General features: G+C 36.3%; 2 protein-coding genes across 2 annotated transcripts; both read left to right on the top strand.

The window, feature by feature from the left end:
- The first annotated feature begins 6,609 nt into the window (after positions 1–6,609).
- On the top strand, positions 6,610–12,114 carry si:ch211-266g18.10 (golgin subfamily A member 6-like protein 22). The gene is made up of 7 exons (XM_033325848.1): positions 6,610–8,079; positions 9,058–9,117; positions 9,288–9,380; positions 9,639–10,093; positions 10,391–11,227; positions 11,315–12,007; positions 12,106–12,114. Exons 1-7 carry the CDS (start codon positions 7,194–7,196, stop codon positions 12,112–12,114), a joined length of 3,033 nt encoding a protein of 1,010 aa, XP_033181739.1. The 5' UTR covers positions 6,610–7,193.
- A 727-nt stretch (positions 12,115–12,841) lies between these two features.
- On the top strand, positions 12,842–22,121 carry LOC113147840 (titin-like). Its single transcript, XM_026339102.1, has 31 exons — positions 12,842–13,790; positions 14,118–14,213; positions 14,425–14,463; positions 14,640–14,705; positions 14,828–14,875; positions 14,956–14,985; positions 15,099–15,146; positions 15,319–15,351; positions 15,472–15,519; positions 15,614–15,682; positions 15,782–15,814; positions 15,900–15,944; positions 16,042–16,083; positions 16,162–16,230; positions 16,410–16,457; positions 16,732–16,770; positions 16,912–16,953; positions 17,612–17,644; positions 17,731–17,787; positions 17,876–17,938; positions 18,307–18,351; positions 18,503–18,544; positions 19,021–19,068; positions 19,311–19,352; positions 20,092–20,139; positions 20,272–20,313; positions 20,563–20,607; positions 21,269–21,310; positions 21,410–21,454; positions 21,536–21,571; positions 21,706–22,121. Exons 2-31 carry the CDS (start codon positions 14,162–14,164, stop codon positions 21,789–21,791), a joined length of 1,425 nt encoding a protein of 474 aa, XP_026194887.1. The 5' UTR covers positions 12,842–13,790; positions 14,118–14,161; the 3' UTR covers positions 21,792–22,121.
- Positions 22,122–23,512: the final 1,391 nt, after the last annotated feature.

Raw genomic sequence — 23,512 nt, 5'->3', positions numbered from 1 at the left:
AAGCAAACTGAAATAAAGTGAAATTAACACAGTCTTCACCTGTGTTGTTGTCCATTCCTGATCTGTTTCTAGTGGGCAAATTATAGTACCCCGCCAGTAGGGGAGCCCATTTCAGCCATCTGATCTTACACACACCCCTTCAGCCTCCTAAAAAGGCCGGCCAGAGCTGCTGCTGCACAGACGATCCAACTAAGAATAACTTGAACCATTTGCAGGATACAGTTACATTGAAGCCTCCCTGTGCTCTGCCCTGACCTATAGCCATGTGAGGCACCAATAACACGGGGTGGGATCGTCTGTTCCACCTCAGCCTACCCAGTACTGTGCTTAGCTTGGCTCTTTCCTCCCCTGCGTTGCTTTCCTTTGCCGCACCACCCCCAGACCCCCCTCTGCAATGCTGCTTCAGTGGCAGCTCAAAATTCCCCAACACCTGTAAGCTTAGATTTGATATTTGATTTTCTTTTTGTTTGTCTTGGAGAAGATTAACTTGTGGATTACATGGATCAGGAACCAAGACAGTGAACAAGTGGAAATGGAATAATTTACTGACTGGGACACTTTTTTCCCACTGGATTTATTCTGAAGTAATATGTGAAGCAGCTCAAAGGATAAAACCTGACATTGTCTTTATATCACCATGGCTGAAGGTAGGACCGATACACCTGTATCATTAATAAATTAATATTATTAAGTGTTTGCTACATCACTAAATACCTGTTAAGTATGGAAGAAATAAATGGCAGTGTTTTCATAGGGAGAGTCGTCTGAAATGTGTTGAAAGTTGGTTACTATAAATACAGGATATCATGTAGCCGGGGTATTAGTGTTGCTCTGCTGTGACAGACATGACGGCTGCTGGGGCTGACTTCTGGGTTTCTTCTGATTATATATTCTTAAATAACAATATAAAATTCAGGTTATACCGATGTGTGTTGTAACTGGTCCAGGTGGAGCTAGGTTAAACTACTTACAATGATAGCTAATGTAGTCCAGTGGTTCCCAATAAAAGGGTTGATCTATATTCTTTTGTTTCTAATGCTAAATATGAATCTGTACAGTGAGTAGTAACTATATTTGTCAGAACATAGAAGTACATGAGTAAATCTTGTTAGTTTGGAAATAATGGTTTTCTGGCCACTGTCCATTTAAAGTTTCCTTCGTTTTCTTTTATAATCTATTCAAACAAGTGTTTTTTACAGTCAGATTTTTGTGCTTTAGGAATTAAATACTCAGAACTGATGTAAAGTGCAACAACAAGCACTTTTCCTTCACAATATCATTACAAATTTATGGTGAAACACTGACACCACCTGTCCACCCTGAATAAATCAGCTGAGTGCTGGGCTGTTTAGAGTTTTTCAAAGCGCAGCATGTGTATATGAGGAAGTGAATCACGAGGAAGGCATGCCCAGAGTTCATGCACATTTGGGAGGTGTCTCTAACACCTTGGCACTAGGTTCAAGTTGGAAGCACAACAGTGACATTTGCACTACATTAGCGATGGTGGCGAGGCTGTCACAGGCATTTGTCCTTGTACTACACAGAAGGGGAAGTATGTGGCATGCACTGAGTAGAAACTCACATGTGGATAAACAATACAATATTAACACAGCATTTATGTACCAACACTGATCATAATCTACAGATGTGGCTGAAAGTGTAGCTATCCTAACTGCTTACTGAAACACAGCATGCATACCTGCACACACTGGGTTTGCCATTGAATTTATTAGAAGTCTCTTTACCTCTACAGTAGGTCCACAGAATCTTTGCAAGGCGCTGTGAGATTAGAACATTATCAATAACCTATTGAAAGCAATATACAGCCCAGTGTCAGAGAGCTCTTAATTACACCTCATTGCTCCTTCAACAGGATAACATCCAAAACCTTATGTAAAAGCAGCAAGAATAAGCCACTGAATAAGTTCTAAAGTAGCTTTCTACTTGATGTTGGAGTCCTGAACCAGGATCTTGATGATGTTGAGAGTTCTTCGAGTGACTTTGTTTTTCACATACAGGAGCCAAATCCACCTCCTCGTCTGCAGCCATTGGGCCTCATGGAGCAGCAGCACCACAGACGAGCTCACTTAAGTCCAAAGGTCTGGGACTCCTTGGGAAGCTCAGAGTGTCTGTGGAGCTGCTCATTGCGCTGGTTGCTCTGCTGTCCTGGGTGGTTGTGGGAGTGGTGATGTTTGACTTTGTGGAGTACAAGGCTGTCCCTGGTTAGTCACAAATACTGATAAAAAAAAACTTTGTGCTAGATGAAATTTGTCATGATATGCAGATTAATCAGTATGTTTACTTTCAGACATTCAGCAAGTTATTACGGACCCCGCTCAAGCTGTAAATGGCGCTGTTGATGAAGTATCCAATCTGCTCAATAAGTTTCAAGGTACAGAAGAAAAAGGGCATGTGTGACCTACATTGTTTGTGTTTTCAGAAGCAAGTACTATAATACATGACTCTCTTTTCCGGGTTCCCAGAATGTGCACCTGATTTAAGTGATCCGATGTCCGCTGCCACTTATGCAGCTGAGGAAATGTCAGAAGCAAAAGATGGATTTGTTCGATACTTTTCAGATGAGGAGGGTATGAAATAAACACACCATTCACTCATTCTCAGACAGAATTTCTTTTGCATTTTGGTCAGACTGCTGTTTTAAAAGTGTTTAGCTTTAGCTTAAGTGTGTAATTATAACTCCCTCCAAATCACAGGAAACTTCTACCTCAGCTATGTTGACCCTGTGGTGATTGGTAGAGGAGCTTTCCATTCAACTAATGACTTCATAGGTGGAATAGTGGGCTCCTTCAGGGACACCGTGTGTGACATTGTGGATACTGTATTGGACACTATATTAGATATAAATAAAGGTAAAGTATTGACTTTTAACTGCCTGGTTAAAGAATGAATCAGTTCATTTCAATCTTCCCTCACAAATGTTCTTGTTTTTTCTCAGGAAAAATAGATCTTAGCTACTTAGACCCTGTGGTGATAGGCAGAGGTGTCTTCAGCGTTACTAATGAGTCTGCATCTGGAGTGGTGGATTACATTCGCAGTGTGCTTTGTGCTATTTTGGACAGTATTCTGGATGTAGTAAAAGGTATATACTCTTCTCATTTAACATCTGTCTAACATCTTGTAATGGATATTTAACACATTGCAGATGTTTGATTTTGGTCATTTATTTCTCCCAGGAACCACTGATATTAGTTTCATGGACCCTGTGGTAGTTGGCAGAAATGTCTTCAGTACTACTAATAATACTGTCAATGGAATAGTGGGCTATATCCAGGACATTTTCTGCACCATCTTAGACAAGATATTGGATATAATAAAAGGTAACTGCTCCATTTATGCATTTATTTTTACTTGTGTTTGTTAGGTGTGTCCATTATGTGTGTGGTTCTCAAAATCTGAATTTAGATGATAACGCTCAGCTAACAGCTACACTAAATACATTTTTAGCAAATACTGTTGTCATTAACAATGTGTTGTTCTTCTTAGGACCCACTGACATTAGCTTCATTGACCCTGTGGTTATTGGCAGAAATGTCTTCAGTGTTATTAACGACTTTGTGAGTGGAATAACAGGATACATTCAGGATATGCTTTGTTCAATCTTGGATGTAACACTGGACATATTAAAAGGTTCATCCACTTTTTTTTTTTTTACCTTTATCTAATCTGTGTTTCAAATTACAACTTGCTGAACATAAATTTTGATGAGCCTAATTGCTATGACCCCTCTGTTAATAAGATATGCAGCATGCTGTTGGATTCAGTCCCATCTCAGCGCTGAAGAGAGCAGCAGAAGTCACCACAGAAGAAATAAACACGCTCATAAGCTATGTCTCCACAACACTGACTGGTGAAGAAGGTCTGTCTTAACATACAACATGATGATTTTCAGCCATGTCTTATTTTTGATGGGGACAGTCTGTGTCAATATTGTGAAGAACACCTCTTAGTAATTCTGTGTGTGTGTTTTTCTTTTTGTTTTTACAGGAATCATGCCTGAAGTTTCTTTTAACCCCATGAAAGTTGTTGAAGATGCAGTGCTGGATTTCACAGACAAAAAGGATTTAATCTTGGCATACATGTCAAGCATGCTTGTTGGAGAACAAGGTATGCTTAAGTTATCTATATGAGAAAAGTTACATACATATATTTTAAATATAAAGTTCCACCGTGATACACAGTTACTCGTCTTGTTTTTAGGTGAACCTGTTGCCACTCCAGTTGTAAATGTAGTAACGGAAAAAGGTAAAAAGAAATGTTATTGCAACAGTAAAACACCTTTAAGCCTCTTATTAGCGTATTGATGTCATTAATACTTTATTTATTACTGACAGTTATTCCACAGTTTACAGTATCTGTGTTTTCTTTGTTTAGATGAAACTATAGCTCCCCCCTCTGATGTTAAGTTGGTAAGAAGAAAAGGTAAGCTCTGACAATATTGTTTTTTATGTCTTTGCTTTTGTATTAAAAACTTTTTTTTTACAACAAAGTTAATATTAACATGCATCTTATTTGACACATAGGTGAATTTTTGCCACCTTTTGAAAAAGGTAAGAATATCCATCCACATATTGTCAAAATAAACTGTAATGTTTATTTTGTGTAGCTGAAATGTTTGCAGCCAGCAAATAGTTGCATAGACTTGCTTGAGTGTTATTTTTATGTATTGATAGCATCCAATCATGCATGTTCACACTGGATTTGTTTTTCTCACCACATGAATTGGTGTTTAAGTCTGCCTCTGCTGTGTATCTTGCAATGCAGCAACCGTGAAGTACAATCAAACTGTATGTCTGTCTAGTTTGGATAAACTCTGTTCAACTTCAGTCATTAAAGAAATCTTACAGAACGTTTTTATTTGTTTTGTGACTGCTTTCCTCCATCTCTTTGTAACAAAATGTTTAAAGTCAACATTTTTTCAAATGAGTCTTGCCATTATGGTGTTTTGTGTTGTCATTAATTAATTAAGTTAATTCTTGCATCCTTTTTTTAAAAAAAATAAAATTTCTGTAAAACTGAGCATGTATGACTGCCACTAATAATGAAAAATGTCCTCTACTGCATTTCCCAAGCATCTTTGTGACACCTGGCATCTGTATTTCAATATTAATTCATCTGTGATACACCATTTGAATGTATTTGAACAGTTTGTTGTGATTTTATGTGGAATGTTTCGTCATCTATTTTGTAAAAAGTGTGTTAATGAAACTATATTTTTGTGAAACATTTTAAGAGATTTGTATTTTTTACTAAGGACAAAAACGCCACAAATGGGTAGAAGCTGAGAGTTTTAGTAAGACAGTATTAGTTTGATGTATTAAAAGTAATAAAAAGCCTTAGTCTTTAAAGTTATTGGAATAAAATTATTATCAGATAGTGAAAGACACTAACTGCAGCATGTGGTGTATAATATATGATTGTTATGAATGCTCATTGTCATTGTTGCCATTTGTCTTCGTCAAATAATTTCTATACATTAAAATAAGTTTGGACTATGATTGAAATGTCAGAAAAGAGAGATGACCGGGGTTGATGATACAGTTACAGACATGCACACTGAAGCTTCTGCTGCTGCAGAGTTAAGTGACGACTCAGAGATTGGGAAGGAGGAGGTTGAAGCCCCCACTGAAACTTCCAGTGAACTAGATGACATAGAGACAGAAGACGATGATGGTATACATGTGTTTTTTCTATAATAGTCACATTAATTAGTTAATAATAATAAATTATTAATGAACATAGACACTAAATTTGTCACTGTCACATTACTAGCTAAAAATGTCAACCTTGAAGAAACAGAACCCGCACTGAAAAGTGTGGTACTCCTTGATGATTTGATCAAAGAGGAGAAGGAGACCAAACATGAAGAAGATCTGGTCAAAGAGGAGAAGGAGGAGACAAAAGATGAAGAAGATCTGGTCAATGAGGAGGAGGAGGAGAAGACCAAACATGAAGAAGATTTGGTCAAAGAGGAGGAGGAGGAGACCAAAGCTGAAGAAGATTTGGTAGAAGAAGAGGAGGAGGAGACCAAAGATGAAGAAGATCTGGTCAAAGAAGAGGAGGAGGAGACCAAACATGAAGAAGATCTGGTCAAAGAGGAGGAGGAGGAGAAGACCAAAGATGAAGAAGATTTGGTCAAAGAAGAGGAGGAGGAGACCAAACATGAAGAAGATCTGGTCAAAGAGGAGGAGGAGACCAAAGCTGAAGAAGATTTGGTAGAAGAAGAGGAGGAGGAGGAGACCAAAGATGAAAAAAATTTGGTCAATGAGGGGGAGGAGGAGGAGATCAGAGATGAAGAAGATCTGGCCAAAGAGGAGGAGGAGGAGGAGGAGGAGACCAAAGCTGAAGAAGACTTGGTAGAAGAAGAGGAGGAGGAGACCAAAGCTGAAGATGATTTGGTAGAAGAGGAGGAGGAGGAGACCAAAGCTGAAGAAGACTTGGTAGAAGAAGAGGAGGAAGAGGAGGAGACCAAAGATGAAGAAGATTTGGTCAAAGAAGAGGAGGAGGAGGAGACCAAAGATGAAGAAGATTTGGTAGAAGAAGAGGAGGAAGAGGAAACCAGAGATGAAGAAGATTTGGTCAAAGAAGAGGAGGAGGAGGAGGAGGAAACCAGAGATGAAGAAGATTTGGTCAAAGAAGAGGAGGAGGAGACCAAAGCTGAAGAAGATTTGGTCAAAGAAGAGGAGGAGGAGGAGACCAAAGCTGAAGAAGATTTGGTAGAAGAGGAGGAGGAGGAGACCAAAGATGAAGAAGATTTGGTCAAAGAAGAGGAGGAGGAGGCAACCAAAGCTGAAGAAGATTTGGTAGAAGAGGAGGAGGAGGAGACCAAAGATGAAGAAGATTTGGTCAAAGAAGAGGAGGAGGAGGAGACCAAAGATGAAGAAGATTTGGTCAAAGAAGAGGAGGAGGAGGAAACCAAAGCTGATGAATTCTTCATTGATGATCAGGAGGAGGAAGAGACTAAAACAAAAGCTGTAAATCTAGATGAAGATGAGGAGACAGAGGAAGAAGAGATCAAAGCTGAAGAAAGCTTGGTAGAAGAAGAGGAGGAAACCAAAGTTGAAGAAGATTTGGTTGAAGAGGAGGAGGAGGAGACCAAAGCTGAAGAAGATTTGGTTGAAGAGGAGGAGGAGGAGACCAAAGCTAAAGAAGATTTGGTTGAAGAGGAGGAAGAGATGATCAAAGCTGATGAAGTCTTCACTGATGATCAGGAGGAGGAAGAGACAAAAACAAAAGCTGTAGATCTAGATGAAGATGAGGAGACAGAGGAAGAAGAGGAGATCAAAGCTAAAGAAAGCTTGGTAGAAGAGGAAGGGGAAGAGATAACCGAAGTTGAAGAAGACTTTGTTGAAGATGAGGAGGACAAAGAGAAGGAAACCAAAGCTAAAGAAGACTTTGCTGACGAGGATAGGGAGGAAACAGAAGTTGAAGAAGATTTGGTTGAAGTGGAAGAAAAGGAGAAGAAGGTGGAGGAGACCAAAACTGAAGAAGACTTGGTAGAAGAGGTGATAGAAAAAGCCAAAGCTAAAGAAGCTTTGGTCGAAGATGAGGTGGACGAAAAGGAGGAAGTAAAAATTGAAGAAGACATTGATCAGGAGAAGACTGAAGATAAAGCTCTTCATGCAGATGAAGAAACTGAAATAACTGACACTGATGACCAATTAGCAAAAGCTGATCAGGATGATCGAGCTTCAGACATGGGCGATGATCAGGCTTTAGAGGAGGAGGAAGGAGTAAAACAGGATGAAACAGACAGTGGGATAAAACCTCATGATGAAGAGAGAGAAGCAACAGTCCAAGAGCTTCTTCTTGAAACTCCCTCAGCTGAGAAGCTCGATAATGCCAGTGTACTGTCTGAATCTGATGACGATGAAGAACAAATGTCGACTTTACCACTTGTGTATGACCATGACCAGTATTTCGGCATCCTTGATGATCATGATGAAAACAACAAAAGTAGCGAGGGCTGGAAAACTGAACCTAAAAGAAAGAGGAAGGTTGAGAGCGACCGACCAAAAGTAGCTCACAAAGAAGAAGAGCACTTCCATGAATATGACGAAGGTACCAAACTCTTTAATTATTAACTCATATTTGTCTTCATTTTGTTCCTTATCTGGTAGTGAAAATATTTATGGATAACAAATGTGTTAAAGATAAATATAATGTGGTGTGACACTGAGAAAAATTATTAATATGTTGACGTATTAAATGCTTGTGATCTGTTGTGACACAACTAAAGTCATTATGACCTAACAGATATTTGTCTAGTGATGTACCATATTTAATGTTTGCATTTGTTTTGTTACCACTGTATTTGTCATATTGTTGTTGTGTAACTGTTCAAACACCAGTATGGAGTATTAAGAACAAACAGACAGACAAACAGGAGAACACCAATATTAGTTTGATCTGTCCAGTACAGCAAGTCGAGAATTCATTTAGCCTATTGTTAAACTTGAAAGTATACAGTTAATATGAAATTCAAAATGGACTTTTGGCTAAAACTCTAACAAACAGGACTGTTTGTATATATATACTGCTCAAAAGTTTGGGATCACTTCGATATTTTCCTCCAAAGCAACCCCAGATCAGTTCTTCCGGTCTTCCAGTGTCCAATGTTCTTTTGCTCATCTTAGTCTTTTGTTTTTATTGGTCAGTCTGACATTAGTAAACATTAGTAAAAAGAGGACAGAACCAGTACACTGTACATAGGAAAACATACACAAGTTTCTAAGTGAAGCGATTCAACATACTGTACCTGTACCTTTTGTTCTGTCTTGTTTTTATTTAAATACCTGTTGATGAATAATTGTACTGTAAAGAACTGCAGTCTAGGTCTAAAATTCAAAAGTGTAATGGTTTTCACAATATAACCTCATCTAGCTTCTGGTGTGTTTTTGATTATAGTGTTTTAATGCTGTAGTGCTTATAGTGCTTACGCAAGCATGATTATTTGTCACGGTGACAATATCACAGCTCCGATTATATAAACTATAACCTTTTGTTATTTTTCCCAAATTTATGTATGATGAACATTAGTTCTCAAAGAGGCAAAGGAACGACATGCAATAAAAGAAGTTAAGGATGCCATTATTAGAGGTAATGTTCTTGAAATGGCCTTTACCTTTTGTCCACACGTGTGTGCGTGTACATATACATGCATAATCTCTATGTATTTATATGTATATTTACAAACGTATATACTTTATCAATAAGGTATATATCCACACAAGCAAGTTTTGCTTATGATGATTTATTGCACTATACAGACCTCAAAGTTGCAGAAACTGAAAAGGTGAAAAAAGAGGAGGAAGCCCAACTTGAGGCAAAATCCCTTGAGAAGACACCAGAGAGGCCCAAAGGTAATTGTATGATAAAATAGCTGTTCATCAAATATATTAGTAAAGAAACTCAAGATACTAGAGAGGTATGGGGGCACTTAAATGCTTTCAGTGTATTTTAAATTTACACATAGGTGACCAAAAACCCACAGCTGTTTAAACCTGTGTGTCAGAATAAATGAAAGAGTTTATGTATGAAATATTCTTAGAACATAATGCTTCTGTATCCCTTTTCAAAACTGTAGTATACATTACTAATAATTTCATGGTTGTTTTTAGAAGAAGAACCAGTCACGAAGCCTCCACAAAAAGAGGAAGTCAAGAAAGCAATCGAAGAAGAGCTAAAAGTCAAGAAAAAAGAAAAAGATGTTGAAAAACCTCCTAAACAAGTACAAAAAGTGACAAAGCCACTGAAAGAAGAAAGAAAATTCAAGAAGCCTCTTAAAGTAAAGAAGGAAGTCAAAAGACGAGAACCTCTCAAAGAAGACAAAGAATTTAAAGAACTACCTGTAGAAAGGAAGAAAGTCAGGGAACCACCTAAAGAAGAGAAAGAAATCAAGAAACCTCTCAAAGAAGAAAAGGAAGTCAAGAAACCACCTAAAGAAGAAAAGGAAGTCAAGAAATCTCTCAAAGAAGAAAAGGAAGTCAAGAAACCTCTCAAAGAAGAGAAGGAAGTCAAGAAACCACCTAAAGAAGAAAAGGAAGTCAAGAAATCTCTCAAAGAAGAAAAGGAAGTCAAGAAAACACCAAAAGAAGAGAGGAAAATCAAGGGACCTCTCAAAGAAGAGAAGGAAGTCAAGAAACCTCTCAAAGAAGAGAAGGAAGTCAAGAAACCCCTCAAAGAAGAGAAGGAAGTCAAGAAACCCCTCAAAGAAGAGAAGGAAGTCAAGAAACCCCTCAAAGAAGAGAAGGAAGTCAAGAAACCTCTCAAAGAAGAGAAGGAAATCAAGAAACCCCTCAAAGAAGAGAAGGAAGTCAAGAAACCTCTCAAAGAAAAGAAGGAAATAAAGAGACCTCTCAAAGAAGAGAAGGAAGACAAGAAACCTCTCAAAGAAAAGAAGGAAATCAAGAGACCTCTCAAAGAAGAGAAGGAAATCAAGGAACCACTCAAAGAAAAGAAGGAAATCAAGAAACCTCTCAAAGAAGAGAAGGGAGTCAAGGAACCACCTAAAAAAGATAAGGAAGACAAGGAACTTCTCAAAGAAGAGGAAGAGGTCAAGAAACCTCTTAAAGAAAAGAAGGAAGTCAAGGAACAATCTAAAAAAGATAAGGAAGACAATCTCAAAGAAGAGGAAGAGGTCAAGAAACCTCTTAAAGAAAAGAAGGAAGTCAAGGAACCATCTAAAAAAGATAAGGAAGACAAGAAACCTCTCAAAGACGAGAAGGAAGTCAAGAAACCTCTCAAAGAAGAGAAGGAAATCAAGGAACCACCTAAAGAAGAGAAAGAAATCAAGAGACCATCTAAAGAAGAGAAGGAAATCAAGAAACCCCTCAAAGAAGAGAAGGAAGTCAAGAAACCACCTAAAGAACAGAGAAAGGTGGAAAAAACAACCAAAAAAGAAAAAGAAATTAAGAGACCATCTAAAGATGAGAAGGAAATCAAGACACCTCTCAAGGAAGAGAAGGAAGTCAAGAAACCTCTCAAAGACAAGAAGGAAATCAAAGAACCACTTAAAGAAAAGCTAGAAGTTGAAAAAACACCAAAAGAAGACAAAGAAATCAAGAGACCATCTAAAGAAGAGAAGGAAATCAAGACACCTCTCAAAGAAGAGAAGGAAGTCAAGAAACCTCTCAAAGAAGAGAAGGAAATCAAGACACATCTCAAAGAAGAGAAGGAAGTCAAGGAACCACCCAAGGAAAAGAGAGAAGTGGAAAAAACAAAGAAAGAAGTAAAAGAAATCAAGAGACCATCTAAAGAAGAGAAGGAAATCAAGACACCTCTGAAAGACAAGAAGGAAGTCAAGAAACCTCTCAAAGACAAGAAGGAAGTCAAAGAACCACCTAAAGAAAAGATAGAAGTTGACAAAACACCTAAAGAAGAAAAAGAAATCAAGAGACCATCTAAAGAAGAGAAGGAAGTCAAGACACATCTCAAAGAAAAGAAGGAAGTCAAGAAACCTCTCAAAGAAAAGATAGAAGTGGGAAAAACAAAGAAAGAAGTAAAAGAAATCAAGAGACCATCTAAAGAAGAGAAGGAAGTCAAGACACATCTCAAAGAAAAGAAGGAAGTCAAGGAACTACCCAAAGAAAAGAAGGAAGTCAAGGAACCACCTAAAGAAGAAAAGGAAGTCAAGAAACCTCTCAAAGAAGAGGAAAAGGTCAAGAAACCTCTCAAAGAGGAGAAGGAAGTCAAGAAACCACCTAAAGAAAAGATAGAAGTGGAAAAAACACCTAAAGAAGAAAAAGAAATCAAAAGACCATCTAAAGAAGAGAAGGAAGTCAAGACACCTCTTGAAGAAAAGAAGGAAGTCAAGGAACCACCTAAAAAAGATAAGGAAGACAAGAAACTTCTCAAAGAAGAGGAAGAGGTCAAGAAACCTCTTCAAGAAATGAAGAAAGTCAAGGAACCACTTAAAGAAGAAAAGGAAGTCAAGAAACCTCTCAAAGAAGAGGAAGAGGTCAAGAAACCTCTCAAAGAAGAGGAAGAGGTCAAGAAACCTCTCAAAGAAGAGAAGGAAGCCAAGGAACCACCCAAAGAAAAGAGAAAAGTGGAAAAAACAAAGAAAGAAGTAAAAGAAATCAAGAGACCATCTAAAGAAGAGAAGGAAGTCAAGACACCTCTCAAAGAAGAGAAGGAAGTCAAGAAACCTCTCAAAGAAGAGAAGGGAGTCAAGGAACCACCTAAAAAAGATAAGGAAGACAAGGAACTTCTCAAAGAAGAGGAAGAGGTCAAGAAACCTCTTAAAGAAAAGAAGGAAGTCAAGGAACAATCTAAAAAAGATAAGGAAGACAATCTCAAAGAAGAGGAAGAGGTCAAGAAACCTCTTAAAGAAAAGAAGGAAGTCAAGGAACCATCTAAAAAAGATAAGGAAGACAAGAAACCTCTCAAAGACGAGAAGGAAGTCAAGAAACCTCTCAAAGAAAAGAAGGAAATCAAGAGACCTCTCAAAGAAGAGAAGGAAATCAAGGAACCACCTAAAGAAGAGAAAGAAATCAAGAGACCATCTAAAGAAGAGAAGGAAGTCAAGAAACCGCTCAAAGAACAGGAGGAAGTCAAGAAACCTCTCAAAAAAGAGAAAGAAGTCAAGAAACCTCTCAAAGAAAAGAAGGAAATCAAGAAACCTCTCAAAGAAAAGAAGGAAATCAAGGAACCACCTAAAGAAGAGAAGGAAATCAAGAAACCTCTCAAAGAAGAGAAGGAAGTTAAGAAACCCCTCAAAGAAAAGAGAGAAGTGGAAAAAACACCTAAAGAAGAAAAAGAAATCAAAAGACCATCTGAAGAAGAGAAGGAAGTCAAGGAACCACCCAAAGAAAAGATAGAAGTGGAAAAAACAAAGAAAGAAGTAAAAGAAATCAAGAGACCATCTAAAGAAGAGAAGGGAATTAAGACACCTCTCATAGAAAAGAAGGAAGTCAAGGAACTACCCAAAGAAAAGAAGGAAGACAAGAGACCACCTATAGAAGATAAGGAAGACAAGAAACTTCTCAAAGAAGAGAAAGAGGTTGGGAAGCATCTCCAAAAAGAAAAGGAGGTTAGGAAAGAGGACAAGAAACCTCCCAAGGAAGATAAAGAAGCCAAAGAACCACCTAAAGTAGACAAGGAAATCAAAAAACTATCTAAAGACGAGAAGGAAACCAAGGAACCTCTCAAAGAAGAGAAAGAGGGCAAGAAACATATTAAAGAAGAGAAAGAAGTACAGAAACCACCTAAAGAAAAGAAAGAAGTGAAGAAATTACCTAAAGAAGAGAAAGAAGACAAGAAACTTCTTAAAGACGATAAAGTAGTCAGGGAACCACCTAAAGAAGAGAAGGAAATCAAGGAACCTCTTGGAGAAAAGAAAAAAGTTGAGAAACCTCCCAAAGAAGAGAAGCCAGTCAAGAAACTTCTTGAAGAAGAGAGAGAAGTCAAGAAACCACCTAAAGAAGATAAAGAAATTAAGAAACCATCCAAAGAAGAGAAAGAAGTCAAAAAAGCTGTCAAACTAGATACAGAAGTGAAGAAACCACATCAAAAGGAAAAAGAAGAAAAGACACCTCTGAAAGAAGAGAAAGAAATAGCAAAACCAACCAAACCAAAGAAGTCCTCTAAAGAACTAACAGAGCCACTCTCCAAAGAACCTAGAAAACTGCCTATAAAGGCAGAAAAAGAACCAAAGAAGCTCTCTCAAGAAAAAGATGAAGACAAGCGCAAGGCTGTAAAAAAGGTGAAAGTAGTCAAGAAGGAGGTTGCATCTGTCCTGAAGAAAGAGCATCTTAATATTACAAAAGCAGGTGAGAAAAGTAGTAACGACATTGCTCATCATGCTATTTAGCATTTAGCACAGATTTTGCTGTGACACAGTTTAAAACTTATTGTTTAAATGGATCCAGAAAGAAGCATTTAGGTTCTGTCAGTGTTGAATGATTTTAGACACTGATCATTCCTAATCCTATTCCTTAAGCTGATAAGAAACCCTGATAAACATTTGTGAATCTAGTGATCACTGACATTAAATTAAAATTTACTGCAGCCATACAGTGTGAAATAAAACAAATAAAATACAATGCACCCAAACCCAGGATGATACTGATATTACAACTTTATTCTCTTCAATTCAGCTGATGAACCCAAGAAGCCTAAAAGGGTACTGAAAGCTGCTAAAATGCAGATTGTCCCTATCCTGAAAAAGGAACATATAAATGTTACAAGAATAGGTAAGTATCTAACTGTGTGTTTGTGTGAGGGACAATACGCAACAATCACTGAATCTCTTAAATAACACAAATAAAAAGAAACAGAGACGTACTGTATATAAACTATTTTGTAACAGTAATACAAAACTATGCTGTAGATGTGTTTAATGTGAAATTGAGATGATAAAATGTATTATATTTAAATGTTTTCCAATAATGGATGTTTCTGAAGTTCCTCAGGTCAAAGCTAAACCAGAACCAGAAACAAAAGGTAGGTACATGCTTTTATTCTTCAGTGGCAATTACCAAATCACATTTATGTATTAATCTTTTATGTATCAATGCAAAACTTCACCATATTCTATAGGTTATGGGCATTGCTTGTTTGCTTTGTAGTAAATATAAAACAATTATATAAGACTGAAGGTTTTTTGATTTTTCCACCAGTGGCCACTCACAAGGAGCGCAGAAGGGAACCAAAGGAAAAGATTAAACCTAAACCTGTTATACCAGGTAATACGGAGACTCACTGACGTTGTAGTCCCATTTGTTAGAATTTGGAAATTCTTACATCTGTGTCTTATGATGAGCTGTGACTGTTAATATAAAGACTACACATGTATTCGCTTTCGCAGATATTGATGCAGTGAAGGAAAAGAAGAAAGCAGCCCCTTCAAAGAAAGGTAGGAGTGATCTAAAGTTATCTAAAGAAGGATCAAATTGATGTTTAGAACTTTAAAAACGTCCCACTTTTTTTTTGTAGAAGTGGGCCTTTCTGAACCTGTTAAGAAAGGTAATCATTCAAAAGAACAATAGTAGAAAAACAAATACCTAAGATTAAACAATAATTAAACAAGTAAGCGATTGTTCCCAATTCATGGGGATGATTTATTTTCTATCTTTTAGATGTTAAAGTTACCAAAGAAAAAGCCAAACAAGCTCCTTCCAAAACAGGTAAATCAGCTGTATAGTGGACACAGCATTTACCATCTAAAACAAGTGCCTAACATCTTTACTATATAATGCTACTCTTTTTAAGTTATGGCCTTTAGCAGCATCACCAACTAGAAGTAACTGATTAAAATGTAAAGTTAACACTAACGGTGTGTCCTGTTTTGTGACACAGAAGTTCCAAAGGTAAAGGTTCCTGCCAAAAAAGGTAACACATCCATTATTAGCTGCAATGCCTTAACAGGTTATATTCTGATCATGAAATAGCAATGTTCATAACTCATGTGGATAAGCATAGTCAGTTGTACACTGTATTTGCAATTCACAGAGGCTGCTGTTCCAAAGAAAAAGGCTAAACCAGTCATTCTGGAAAAAGGCAAGACTGGAACATGCTTTACTGTACATACCATTTCAAACTAACTGTGTTTTCAGCAGTAATTACAATACGTGTATATTATTTCTGTTAATAGAACAAGAGGTCACACCCAGAAATGTCTCTCTGGCGAAAGACAGAGTCAAAATAGTGCCTATGAAGAAGGGTAACCCTCTTGTATTTAAATGTTTTATTGGCTACAGATGCTGTATCAAGTCAACTTTGTGATCCTATTACATATTAATGTTTCTTTCTTGTTTTCCAGAAGTCAAACTCAAAGCAGTATCTGTAAAGAAAGGTACAACACATTAAATATTTCAGAGTCATGGAGAGGTTTTTGTTTTTTTAATACAGAATATTACATTATGTTTTTTCTTTTGCAGCTGAGATTTCAAAACCGAAGCCCAAACCAATCATAACAAAGAGAGGTAAGACTGGATAATCCTCAGATTTAGCTTCATCCTTTCAAAGTGTCATCCTATAACTGGTTTGCTGGGATGACAAACATAAAATCTCTTTACTTAGAACCTGCTCCACTCAAGACAAAACCAGCCCCAGTAGTCAAAGGTGATTAATCATCTTTTATTTTCATGTTTATGAAGAATGCACCCATTAGTTTTCTTATTAATGTATAATGTCTCACAGAAGCAGAGACGCCACACAAAAATGTCTCACTAACAAAAGAGAAGGTGAAGGTGGTGCCGCTGAAGAAAGGTAGACATTTTAAAACAATCTTTTATGCTCTTTAAAGCATATCAGCATGTCAATGATGTTTACAGCATAGCAACCATTTATTTTAGAGTTTTATGTATTAAACAATATGAAATAATTTTTATTAAGCTGGATCTTTTCACTCACTTAAACCATGACACAAACCATATTTTCTGTTTTAGTGCCTGTAGCTCCAAAAGAGAAAGTCAAACCAACACCAACAAGAAAAGGTAGTTACATTAATGGTCTGACTGTTTTTTAATTATTAATACAGTAATCATTTTTCTCTATTCTGTGTCTACATATATATTTTCTTTGTATGTTCTTTCTGCTATCACCTTTGTTTCTGTAGGTCAGTTTACAGAAGTTTAACTCGTGAGGTGCATCACGGTCTAGGAACAAACTGAACTGGACCTGTATTCACATGCACACCACTGTATTACCACATGCTGCCACTGCAGAAACCTGAACTGACACTTTGTTATTTATGTTTATTTGCTCTAGAAGCTGAGGTTCTCAAAGAGAAGAAGGCTGAGCCAAAAGGTTTGTTTCTTTTCAGTGTTTTAGCTTAGTTCTTGTTTTTCTTTCTCTTTAAACACATGATGCAAATTAAAGTAGATTCTTAGTAGCTTCTCAGCTTTCTGTATACTGAACATTACTTATTAAGGCAATTTATTATTCCAGCACCTGTTGCCAAGGCAAAACCAAAACCTGAAAAGAAGAAAGGTATACAGCAGAACTACATGTCTGTAGTTTATTTTACATTATATTACTTGTAACAGAACTTGTAGGGGTTTTTTTGCATTACTGTGGCATTATTAATCCAATCATGTTCAAGTCAAGTCTAATCACTTTTTAGGAAAAAACAATTAAATATTTTTAATTTCAAATACATGTTGAGATTTTTTTTTCTTTTAAAAAAATCTTTACATGTGTACTGATTTAGTTATTTTCAGTTTTATTTTCAGTTCAGTCATTTTCATGTATAAACTTGACTTGAACATTGCTTCACTGTAATATGACACATTTGGTTTGAATGTTTTTTTAAATATCAAACAGTAAATGTACATTGCCTTAAAAAACATGATATTTTGGAAATGCCTGCTTCACACAGCAGAAAGCTAAAAGCTGCATAGCACAGGTATTTAGGTTTGCAGCTTATTAAATATAGTTATTGTGACAATTTTCTTTGTCTTTTCAAGTCACAGCAATATAGAGTCACTTTCCACTTTTTAGATGAAAAAGCCCTAATGTCTTAGCAAAATGTCTGAATATGTGTGGATAGGTGTTTCATAGCACACCTTAATCAAGCATTTAAGGAATGTGATCTAATTTCAGTCTACCAAAAAGCAAGAATCAGCATGCCACTTTTCTTTTTCTTTAGATGCTGAGGTGAAGCCAGTTCTTGCCAAAAAAGGTAATTCAGATAAAATCCATAATTGTTTGACAGAAGGCTAACTATGCTTAATGCAACAATTGGAGTCATTTCTATGTTGTCTGAAGTTACAGAACTTACAGAAGTTACAAAAGAACAGCCTGAACCAGTTCATGAAAAGAAAGGTAAATCATATATCTTATAGCACAAAAGTCAAGAAAAATGTGCACGTACTTCAAAACTGTGATGTTGTTATTGTTACATTTCAATTAGCTCCTTCTAAAAAAGAGGCTGAAGCAAGAAAAGAAAAAGTCAAATCACTCCTAAAGAAGAAAGGTAGCCTGCTACTGCCACCTGCCTGCAGACCATAGTCTGGTGTTGTACCTTAAAAAAATTATTGGTATCATCTAGTTATAGTGTATATCATTATGAAATACCAAAGATACCAATAATAATCATCTCGTTTTGTCTATTACAGTCTTAGAATAGTTACTAAAGCAACCATAACCCTGCTATTTTACATCTATTGCATGTCTGTCCGCCCTACTTACTCTTTTATTCTTCCATTGATAAAAAGTGAAAGTATTTTAAAATGTATTATTTATCATTTGTGACATTAGGGTATATAAATATGTTTGATTTAGTTTGAGTAGAAAACAAAGCTACTCACAGTACTGAGTTTCTTCAAATGCTTATTTACTCAGAGTCCAAACTACCAGTGGAGAAAGTCAAACCAGCTGTGACAAAAGGTACCTCTTACATTGTTGTGTTTGGTGATAAATATGTCTGTGATTTTGTGTCAACAGCTATTTGTATCAGTGGGCCATTGTTCTTTGATGCACTATAATTATATACCAAGCGTTCAGTTTTACGAAATGTGTTTTCTTCATGGTGCTGCAGTCATGTTGAAGGAAAAGGCCAAACCAGTCCATGTGAAGAAAGGTACATTAGTGGTCTTAGGAGAAACAGTAATCTTTATAACTTGTGTGGGGCTGGGATTACAGTGATCCGGTGACAAGAAGTGGGTCACGGTGCAGTATTCTGTAAAAGCTCTGATGGAAATAAGCATTTTGCCTATGCGATCAACAGTAAATTGTAGAGCGTGTTATGCACAGTAAATGGACAATGACTGCTCTACAGCGGTTCCATAGGCAAACAGCTGTTTCTATACATTAAGCTTTAGGAATACTGTTTGCCTGGTTAGACATTTACTAGATCTGCAAAGCATGACACACTGATATCGTCAGGATTTTATACCTTACCTCTTATCCTCAATAAAGAGCATATGGCTTTCTAGATGTAGATGCCTCGAGCTGCTTTAATTTTATACATTACTTTCCAGTAGTTCATGCTGCAGCTAATAGTCAAGTTCAGTGCCCTAATTGTCTATGTACTGATCGTAGTTTTCCTTTTTTCAGACCTGGAGACTCCCAAAGAAAAGGAAAAGCCTGTTGCAGTAAAGAAAGGTACAGAGCTCAATGACAACAATTTTTTACATTATTATTATTTTATAGCTAAATCTTGCTAAATGTTATTGGTAGGCTACATGTCTAATTTGTGTTAGCAGTAATATTTGGTCAGGATATTGCAGATTTACTATGGCCCTGTAAATAAATAGAATTATATTTTAAATAAAAATATCACCAAACATACATCCAAAAATAAAAGATCTGTATGTTTCATTTGCATTTTCTCCATGATGGCGTAGCCATGTTGAGGGAAAAGACCAAACCCATCCATGTGAAGAGAGGTACATTTGTGGTGCTACATTAGAAGCAACACGTCATGTAACCTGCAGCTGTAATCAGATTACTACATGCAATCTGATACACAAGACTACAGCAAAAGTAGTTTTTGGATTATTTAGAGGGGAAACAGCCCCAATATAAAAATATATTAAATCTATAATCTATATAAATATTAGAATGCTGAATGTGGAATGGTCTAAAGGTTTACAAGTTGTAACTAGTGGCTTTATTAATGATTAAATGAATAATTTACAATGTTGTATACAATGTAGATAAGTTATAAAAAAAAATCCATTAGCTGATGGCGTCTCTTCTAATAATGCTGTTGTCTGTGTTGTCAGTACTTTGAACAATGCCATCAGGTCTACAGTAATAAAAGTTAATAAGTAACAGATAAAAAAGTTTAATCCAACATCTGCGGCGCTTTTCTATATTGTCAAGCAGCCAAAGTGGGTTTTTACAACCAGGCAACAAAAGGTTTGTTTTTATTAATAGCTTTTAAATTGACCAGTAAAGCTAAGTAAATGGTTCATTAACTGTTGACAAAGCCAGTGCAACTTTTAAACCCTTTACAGGACATAGAGGTTTTGTAGTTTGGATGCTTCTGTTTTTGATTTGCCAACATACATAACCTAAACTGGCTTCAATATGCAAAGAAGGAAATACTGTTTTTATTCAAATGAAAGTGTCATATAAAATCCCTTTAATCTTTTTCCTGTTGTTTTTACGTTTGTGAAACAGAACCTGAGGTTTCAAAAGTCAAGGTTAAACCCACTGCAGCAATAAAAGGTACTGAATTAATCAGCTGAGAGTAATTACATCACTCAGTCTTCAGTATTTTACAATTATACTATATTCTTTAATAAGACGTTTGATCATTTTGACTGATATTGACCAGTAACAATTTGTGATTGCTTACAGAGGAACGAGTTCTTAAAGAAAGACCAGAACCTGCAAAGAAAGGTATTTTGATCAGTTCTCAGTGGCCAGTTGCTACTTGCATTTAGGTAAAAGTAGCACAACCACATCATAAAAACAACATTTCAAGCAAATGTCCTGTACCGATAATGTACTTCAGTAAAAGTGCTTTATTAATGTACACCCTGTGAGTGTGGAGCCAACTATGTAATAGTTTGTTGTTTAGTCTTTATCTGTGTGATGTTGATATAATTGATAAAAAAAAAATAACAAAATTTCTTTTTGTTTGTTTAGTAAAAACAGTTGAGAAGAAGGCAGTCAAAGAAGAGAAGGATAAAGGTATATCAGCTTTAAACATTAAGATAATTGAATCACCAAATTGTGTGAAATTTATGAAAAAGGTCTGCATCTAACATAATATACGGGCTTCTGCTTGAGTCAAAATGTACAAAACAAAGAGTACATAACAATCATGTTAAGCTGCACCAAATGGTTTTTAAAGACATGTGTACTGTGGAAGGGACTGAATTTACCACCCACGTCTATCATGGTTCACATAGTTTAGACTGGTGTTAAAATAAACAACTGTGATCTAACACTGTATATGTGTGTGTCAAAGACACAAGTTTCCACTATGAATATTATTTAACTAATTAATAAATAAGAAGAACAATATTTTAAGAGCATTAACTTGACAAATGCATGCTGGGAAGTCTACTAATTTGCAGAAGATATCTTGAATCTAAGAAATCCATTAATTTAAATCATAGTAGAGTTAAATTAGGACTTAAGATTTTGAGTCAGAAGAACTCAAGTTCTGTCAATAAAACCAAATTTTAAGTTAAGCTAGCTTGGAAATATAAAGATATTTAGGTCAAATTGATATAAAAAATAGTTTTTCACAAAATCCTTGAATGAGAATTTACAGTGTATGTGATTAAACATCCTTGTAAGGAAACTAAATATTTAACTGATAGTAATTGTTAATCTTTTGTTACAGTAGGCAGAGTTCTTAAAGAGATACAAGTATCTGCAAAGAAAGGTATCCTGTTTGTCATGCAGTTACATTTTATGTGTTCAAAATACTTGAATGGAGCTTGATTTACATTACTCACATGCAAAATGTGTATTTTTGTTGTAGAAAAACCTGTTGAGAAGAAAGTTCCCAAAGAGGAGAAAGTACAAGGTATCGATATAGATGATATAATATAGGTTAAAATACAGTGTATTGTGATATATATTTAATACCATGTTCTCTTTTTAACAGTGGAGCCTGCTATATCAGACAGCTATCTTATGGATGGTGATTACAAATTCTCTTTCCATATCCAAAATATCACACCAGTGTGCAAATTGCAAGCTAAGTTGTCGGAGAGAAGTGAGAAATGCATTTCACTGAAGTCTCCTGTGACTCTCTCTCTCCTTCTCTCTCTACAGAGGAGCTGCCCTACTTCCAGTGTTTCTTTGTGGACGAGGACGAGGCCCAGTTTCCGTTCTACGCCTTCTCACCACTGCAGATGTGAAGCTTCAGCCTGACTCCAGTCTGAGGTTTACAGTGTAATCAACGTATTGATAGTGACAAGGTCACATCACCCTCTGCGCTGCTGAAATGCAGCTGCTGCTCTTCATTGTTGATCTTCAGTGGGAAAAAAAAACCCTAGACAGCAGAAGATGTTGGGTGAAATTATGTGATTTTACTTTCTCCAGATTTGGTTGAGCTCTCGTACCAAATACATGCAGCTAGAGTCATTCCTTTACTTTTTTATTTCATTTATTTTTTTGTGCTTGGTTCTTTTGACAAGAACAATGTACTTTACTAACTTCTGTGGATCATTCAATCCATCTTTTCCAAAAGAACAACATCTGTGCCACTGTGCAATAGCACAATATTTAACAAGTAGCAATTCAGTATATAAAATGTGCAACAAAGCTGTAAACAGGGTACAAACATGGCAACAATCACAAATTCAAGGCTGACAGAGGCCTGATTCCTCAAAGCCCATTTACTTGAAGAGTGATTTGTACAGTTATAGTACTTTCATTTTTATGGTCAGTCTCCTTTGTAGAGTTCTTCCCTGTTAAAGCCCTTCATTCAACAGCAGGGCATTTATGGTGTTGCATAATTCCATAATTTCTGTTCTCTCACATTTTCCTTTTTTTCTCAACTGGGAATCAAAAGCAACAATGGAAAACAGAACTGCTCCTATTTGCATTTTTTAAGATACATACCAGTGTTTTTTTTTGTTTTGTATTTTTTAGCTGTCAAAAGGAATGACCATGCACTGTATCGAGAGCTCCCAATCTTACTGATAAATAACTACCTGAAATGTTGATATTTAAAGTCTTATTAAATTGTACCATCTAGATATCTGCACCAGGTCTGCATTTTTATATTGGTGCTAGTAACATATACCATAATATCTGAACTCTCAGAGTGAGGATTGAAGTCATTTTTTTATATTTGACTTGTTTCTACCATGTAGTATCAGAGTAATTCTGATAATTACCTTGATAGACCAAACATGCACTGTCACTGACTTTGCTCATTTGATCCACAAAGTAGAAACTTGAATGTTTTGAGCAACTTTCACAAGAAAGTGGCAGAAAAGTCAAAAGAAAATATTTCTAGGTCATTTTTAAGAAGGTAATAATGTCTATTTCATGCTGTTGGTATATACAACAAGTAATGTAATAATCACTGCATGTCATAATGTGTCATCTCATGCTAAAATGAAACATAATATGAACCGAATTTTTATGACAGAGTTGTCCTGTAATTGAGGTGTACAGTAAGGACAGTAACAAGATTTCAGATAGATTTTGGGTATTGTTGTTACTATAATCCAGATCTCTGAAAACTGACTCAGACAATGCAAATGTCCAACATTTGCATTACCAACATGCTTATGTTTAAGTTAAGTCTAATGTTGAAACATCTGTGTGATCACACTCTGCTTTGTTGCAGAGGGTGTCACATGTTTGTGCAAATGATATCAGAGATCAGCTCGTACATTATTTGTCAGCATTGCTTTGCTCATATGCTGCACAGAGGAAATTAGCATAAAATGTATATGCCTTAGTGCATATAGCCGTCCCCAGCTCACAACGAGCTCAGACTCTAGTGTCTAGTTTTGTAACAGCTGGAGTTTTATGGCGATGCTCCACTATCACTGATGAAGTTGAGCAGTAAGTGGTTTGCTCCTAAAATGATGATGAAGTACGCTGTCTTGTCGTAAATGTTGTT

The sequence above is a fragment of the Anabas testudineus genome, chromosome 22, assembly GCF_900324465.2.
Source record: "Anabas testudineus chromosome 22, fAnaTes1.2, whole genome shotgun sequence".
Taxonomy (NCBI): Eukaryota; Metazoa; Chordata; class Actinopteri; order Anabantiformes; family Anabantidae; genus Anabas; species Anabas testudineus.
This window is presented reverse-complemented; position numbering and strand designations above follow the sequence as displayed.

Coding starts and splice junctions, on each gene's coding strand:
- si:ch211-266g18.10 (XM_033325848.1), top strand. CDS start 7,194: ATGATCAAAGCTGATGAAGTCTTCACTGATGATCAGGAGGAGGAAGAG. Junction 8,080..9,057: donor CTTCCATGAATATGACGAAG/GTACCAAACTCT, acceptor GATGAACATTAG/TTCTCAAAGAGGCAAAGGAA. Junction 9,381..9,638: donor GACACCAGAGAGGCCCAAAG/GTAATTGTATGA, acceptor GGTTGTTTTTAG/AAGAAGAACCAGTCACGAAG.
- LOC113147840 (XM_026339102.1), top strand. CDS start 14,162: ATGCAGATTGTCCCTATCCTGAAAAAGGAACATATAAATGTTACAAGA. Junction 15,520..15,613: donor ACCAGTCATTCTGGAAAAAG/GCAAGACTGGAA, acceptor TTCTGTTAATAG/AACAAGAGGTCACACCCAGA. Junction 18,545..19,020: donor ACCAGTCCATGTGAAGAAAG/GTACATTAGTGG, acceptor TCCTTTTTTCAG/ACCTGGAGACTCCCAAAGAA.